This window comes from Orbicella faveolata, unplaced genomic scaffold (assembly GCF_042242905.1).
Source record: "Orbicella faveolata isolate gen_17 unplaced genomic scaffold, um_ofav_v1 contig_36, whole genome shotgun sequence".
In the NCBI taxonomy this organism is placed as follows: Eukaryota; Metazoa; Cnidaria; class Anthozoa; order Scleractinia; family Merulinidae; genus Orbicella; species Orbicella faveolata.
Window position 1 is genome coordinate 12,468,079 of NW_028301565.1, and position 6,016 is coordinate 12,474,094.

Consider the following 6,016-nt stretch of genomic DNA (forward strand, 5'->3'; position numbering starts at 1 on the left):
CGTCAAAGATGCACAAGTAATGTAACAGATTAACCCAAGCAGAGATTAGTGGAGATGAGCAAAACATTTTTAAGCCGGATCTGAGGGCTCAGATACGATCAGCATGATTAATTGTGACCGCTCTTACTTAAGTTCGAAATATTATCAAAACTAAAGAACTGCCATCGGGAGGTTTTGTGGCCTACAGTCCAACCTGACCTTACCAGATTATCTCAAAAGTTCAGCTTTCAATAGACCATCAAAAAAGTATGTGTAGTTTAATTTGGTTTAACGTTTACTATAATCTGAAGTTGGCAAAGGAAAACATGTCCTTGGAATTATTTATAACCAATCAGGGAAAACGATTTTTTCTTCCTTTTTTTTTAACCAATCAAGAGCAAAGTCACTCCATGGATCACGTCTTGAGCTCGTTTTTCCCCGGTAGGCGACGTTTGCACATTCTGAGATTTGCTTGTTGCTTTTTATTGATTAGTTAGTTGCAATTTTTTTGGTTTGAATAATTTTTCAATTCAAGGCCATTAAAATACCACTTAAAAAAATTTGACAGTTTTTATTTCTTTCTTATTTGATGTCTTCTCGCATTTCCCAGTTGTATGATTATGTTGACAGCTCAAAACTTTACCTCATTACTATGGGCTATGTATTTCTTGTAACACAAGTAGGGTGGGGAGAATTTGGCCGGGGCGTTTATCAGAGTGGAGGACTTATGGGAACAAAGTCGCTAAATCTAAACTTTATGACAGGAAAGATTTTCTCTACTTTTACTGCCAGCTGGAGAATATTTGCATGCATTTATTTGCTTTCTCTGCGCTCTATTACTAGTAATTGATAGACAACGTAGGGATTGCGTGTACCCATTGCTAAACGTATGCTGACATGAGGTATTCTTTGTTTATTTGTTTTCGTCACAATTTCCGCATTTTGAAAAGTTGAGCCTAAATTTTTCAAGTCCGTAGTTTGTATCCCGTGTCAATTTTCCCCATCCTTAACCATCCTTGTTCCTTTATGGTTTATTATTACTGTCTCTTTAGTGTTTTGCTATCTTAGTAAACTATCACTTTCAGGTTTCCTTCAATTTCAAGGTAATTTTGTAAGTTGCGGCAATGACTTAAAATACCGTGATTGAGCTCCTTTAATCACCAATTATAGTTTGTCTCATGTTAATCGTGTGATCATCCACGGCTATCCAAGGCTCTCAGTGACGCTCGTTTTGTATAGGTTCTTTAATTATATCATCTCAGTCCCGCGCTAGTCCCGTTTCCATAGTCTTGCTGACCTTGGTTAAGACCTCCGCGAGAGTTTAAGTTACGGTTAAAAACTGTCTTTCTCGTCATTTTCATTGGCTCGCCGTTAGTTTTTTAGGTCTTGTCCCCGTTGGTATGTTCTAGCGTAGTTTCAAATGCAATATGGAATCCTCCATTTCCCACGATCCAAGAACCCAAACATGTCTACAGTTCAGGTATTAAGCTATGTTGGCTGAAGTTGAAGAAGAAAGTAGATGTCGAAGAGTGAAGAAGGATAGAAGTCCTTGAAAGGACAAAAGAAAGACACTTTAGTTCCTCTCCGGCTTGCGAGCGCTAACAATACAACAAGTTTGATGTGGAAAGTCTTTCAAGGAAAATAGTTTCTTTTATTATACCTCTCTGTTAGTACGCGCGCTGTGATTGGTAAATTTAGCGGGCCGTAATCTACTGCACGGCCCGCTAACATTAAAAGCTGTTTTTGCTGCCAAAATGTTTCGTGATTTATCCCCAAATGTTCTTAACTTTTTTAGCAATTAAAAGTTTAAAACTTTCTTTTACCTCTGAAATTGTGTATTAAAACCTGCTAACGACATAAGAGTCTCTTAACAACGATTTCAAATTGAGTCGTTTTGCTTTCGAAGTGCGTCAGAAATCTGAAGCCGTTCCGCGTGAACAGAAATCGTTCCTGAGTTCGTCAGACACACAGTAGAGATATAATAAATATCTTACTAACCTCGTTTTCTCGGTCCGTACCGTAAGTTACGGATCCTCGTTCTTTCCCTTCATAAATCGATGGGGAGAAAACTCGGTCCGTAACTTACAGTACGGCCCTTGAACTCGGTTAGTAAGAGGTGTGTAAAAAAGACTGAGACTTTTGTACGTATAGCAAAGTATCCATTGCAAAAGCAGAGTAGTTTGTTTATTTTACGACTGGGAAAATTACTTCATTGTGATTGGCTGAGGACAGGCCAATTTATCGTTAATTTTTAATTTGCACTGCAGGACGTAGGCTGGATTTCCGCCGCTCTCTCGCGTCCGGTCTTTATTCCAGGAGCGCGGGCTCGTTTTCCGAACAGCGGCTGGAAATCGGGCCTATGCAGGGGCACTGCAGAATAAATTAACGCGCGCGCGTTTGCAATTTTCTCAGTCATATAATAAATGAGTAATCGTATGAAAGGTCGAGCACTACTAGTGATATTTGAAAATTCCTTCAAATTGCACTCGCCTAAAGGCTCGTGAAATTTTGAGAGAAGTTTCAAATATCACTCGTAGTGTAAATCCTTCATTGCACTCGTATTCATACGTCTACCTATACTAATTGAGTAGTGTTTATGTGACGTTTTTCTATGTTCGTCTTAACTTTAAGTTTACCTCGTCCTTTTCGTTGTTCAATTGAGGAACCTGGTTCTTGAAAGTCTACAAAAGTTTCACTCCTGATTACTAGACAAAAAACGCGAGGCCTGGCCAAACAGATTGAGGCTTTAGGCAATCCGCTGGATTGCTGAAATTGCTATTCATCCTTCGCGTTTTATCCCTTACACAAGAAAAGAGAACGCTTTAGACTTTTAGGTCCTTGAGGGAGGTCGGTTATTAAGAAAATTGGCCCGTTGAAGGATGAACAAAACTATTGCATGGTAAAGGCTTAGGAAGTCAGTTTTTACCTGATTGGCAAATAAAGATGAGTTCATGCAGAATGGAAGAACAAGAGGTTGATTCCAGGTGAGAAAGCCACAAAGCAAAACCTTAAACTCGAGACAATTTAATATCTGCTCCGACTATTTATTTCACCAGTTTCTGTTAGGAAGTAGAGTCAACTGCTTAGTATATCATACTGCTTTAATACGGGAATTTCGGAGCACTGTACGTGTTATGTTCATGACTGTTTCAAATAAATAATGGTTTCTTGCCTTTAACTAAATATTACTTCTCCTCCTTGTGCAAAATTTCACCGAGATACGCACGAGTAAGAAAATCGCAGTGAGGAAGAGAACATACGGCCTTGTGCACGTGACTTGGTGTCACGAGCCTAGGTCCGTGTGACGTAGTCTGGTCAGCAGCAATAGCCCATGATTGACGTAAAATATCCTCGGCGAACCCTTTGCAGGCCGCTAAAAGGAGGTTCTCGATCACGTGAACGTCTAATCCGTCGGTGTTGACAGTTTTAAGTTTGACTCCTATGTCGCTGCAAGTTTCACGTATCCAGTTCTGTTCTGGAGTTGAAGGGATCGAATAAATTACTGGCTTGCTTTCTTGTGGTTCAGCTATTCTCTCTTTTGGCGTAAGACCAACGACATCAATTTCCAAGTCTTCTGAGTCGTTGACAGGTTTTGGTACGTCAGGAAGACATCTTTCTTTAACTTCAACATCTGAGATAAGCTCACTTGCCGGCGTGAGGCTGTTGAAAAGTGGATCTTCGCATTTGTGGGCTTCTTTTTCTTTAGAAGTTTCATCAAATGGAACACTTAGGAAACCTCCACACAACTTACAAAATAACACTTTCTCGTCCCCAGTTACTTTGTCACAAGGCGTGTAACCAAACCGACGACACCATAGCAAGATATCTTTGGTGCTAAGGTTACACGAAGGCATACAGCTGAGCATACGACGCCTGATAGCCACTGACCTCTGCCACTCGCAGGCTCTCCTCTTGCCAATGTTCCAGCCAAGAAACTGTTCTATGGATGATGCACAGTAGTGATGTTTCACAACATTTCTTTCTGGATCAATCAAGGGATGTTCGTTCACAGCCTTCCGCAACATATCATTTACTTCGTCCGGGAACTTGCTTTCTACATGAAGATGGCTAGAGGTCAGCTCAGGGCTACTGCACCGTGAGGCTGGCTGACTATTCACTGGTGTGGACACAGTTGATGAAAATGCTGATGAACCAACAGAAAAGGGAGATTCTAATTTGAGTTTTTTCAACTGAGGACACTGCGATGAATTCTCGGAATTGGCCGGACACTTTCTCACTTTAAAAAGCGTGTCAGCTACCAGCTGGTTCTGTTGGTAGTATAGAATGCTCACTGTTTTTCTTTCCACGTTGTTGTCATCGTTACCTCGATCTCCATCAGTCGCATTTGAAGAAAGCCTATCTTCTTTACCTGACAAAGTCCCAAGCGGGACGCAGTTGTCTTCAAACGTCCTACGATCAAGCTCCAAGTCAACAACAGTTTCAGAACCTAACGTCTGAAGCCCCGTGTATGTTCTGTCCAACTTCAGCTCGTGAATGATGTCCACTCTCTTGTTCCTTGGATCAACGAAATGCAACTGTACACGCACAGGAAATTCACCCCAACCTCTTCTGGTCAAATGAAAAGGTGGCTTGTTTACCTCCACTATGTCGTTTGGACGGTAACTCGGGTGAAGAAAGAACCAAACTTTACTTATAAACCGATCAATATTTGGGTCTTCGCGTGGACCGCGGACATACACCATCCACTTGTGAGTCGATTTGTCATTCTCTTCCCGCCTGTCGATGGATATGTACTTTGATGTGTTGCCAACAATAATTCGTTTCTTTATGTAGAATCGTGATCCGGTGCAGGGTGTTGTACTCGAAAGTTTTTCTACTGCACTTAAAGGGCTTCCCACAGCATTTGAAAGGTTTCCAACTGCACTTGAAGGGTTTCCAGCTGTACTTGGAGAGTATTTCTCATTTAAGCTATGCCTAAAGAAATTATTACTAATTCTGTCATTTGATTGACTTGATTGATTTACTTGTTCTTTCTTTGTATGATGAGCTACAGCAGGCTTTGAATTCTCACTTGACCCACGTAGAAGATTTCCATTTAATTTCAGTTGTTCTTCTGACATAAAGCTGCTGCTGTCACTTTGAATCACAGCGTTTGTATTTCCCGATCCAAGTGTTTTCTTAGATTGCAATTGGCTGTCAACAAGATAACCATTATTCGTCAATGTGTCCGTAACTGCAGACGTCTTGGTTGTTTCCGTTTTAAATTGAATACTACCTGTTGCACTGGCCATTTCATTGGAATGGTTTGGGACTCCAGTTCTTGGAAATTCAACTCGCTTGACACAATTTCGCGCTGACTTCTTGCGATCACAGTGACCCAACTTGTCGTTTGTTCTAGTTCCTTTGACGGCTTTCTGTCCAGACGTGCCGTAATATTTCGCCAGCACACATGATCTCAGCCTGTCTAGCATGGCTTTTGCTTGACTGACTCTATTATCAATTAAATCAATTTCTCTCTCCTTCAAGTGTACCTCAAAGCCAAACTGTTGACGAATGATGTGATCGATTCGTTGTATCGCTTGTTCCTTTGCATCTTGTTGTCGTGTGTTAAGGAATCTTTGTTCTCGCTTGCGTTCACTGCTGACAGACTCGTAATCTGGGTCTTCTGTTTCTTTTTCATCCAAACTATTGTCCATTGCTTCGCTGTGTAAAGAAAAATTGTTTAAGCTGCTCTTTCATGTCCTGGGATAATTTTTCCACCATGTTTACGTTTACGACGCATGCTCACGTTATTGTAGTGGCATTCGCGGGCGCAAGATTATTTTCTCCAGTCCTCTCTCGTTGAAATTTTATACCAGGGGTGGAGTCCCTGATGATTTTATAGTTTATATATACGGCCGAGAATATCAAAGAGAGAAAAAGATAACTCAATCAAAATGAGAAGATGAAGTTCCCGATGTATATGATACCTGTCTAAAACTATAAATAAAAAAGGTAATAATACAATCCTTTCCTCTGAACTACAAAAACGTATTTTCAACTGTCAAACTACCTACCCTTCCCCTTTAAATAATTT

At 40.7% G+C, this 6,016-nt stretch overlaps 1 protein-coding gene across 1 annotated transcript; it reads right to left on the minus strand.

Annotated features, from left to right (window-relative positions):
* Positions 1 to 2,145: 2,145 nt before the first annotated feature.
* On the minus strand, positions 2,146 to 5,947 carry LOC110064148 (uncharacterized). The gene has a single exon (XM_020771154.2). It carries the CDS (start codon positions 5,634 to 5,636, stop codon positions 3,165 to 3,167), a length of 2,472 nt encoding a protein of 823 aa, XP_020626813.2. The 5' UTR covers positions 5,637 to 5,947; the 3' UTR covers positions 2,146 to 3,164.
* Positions 5,948 to 6,016: the final 69 nt, after the last annotated feature.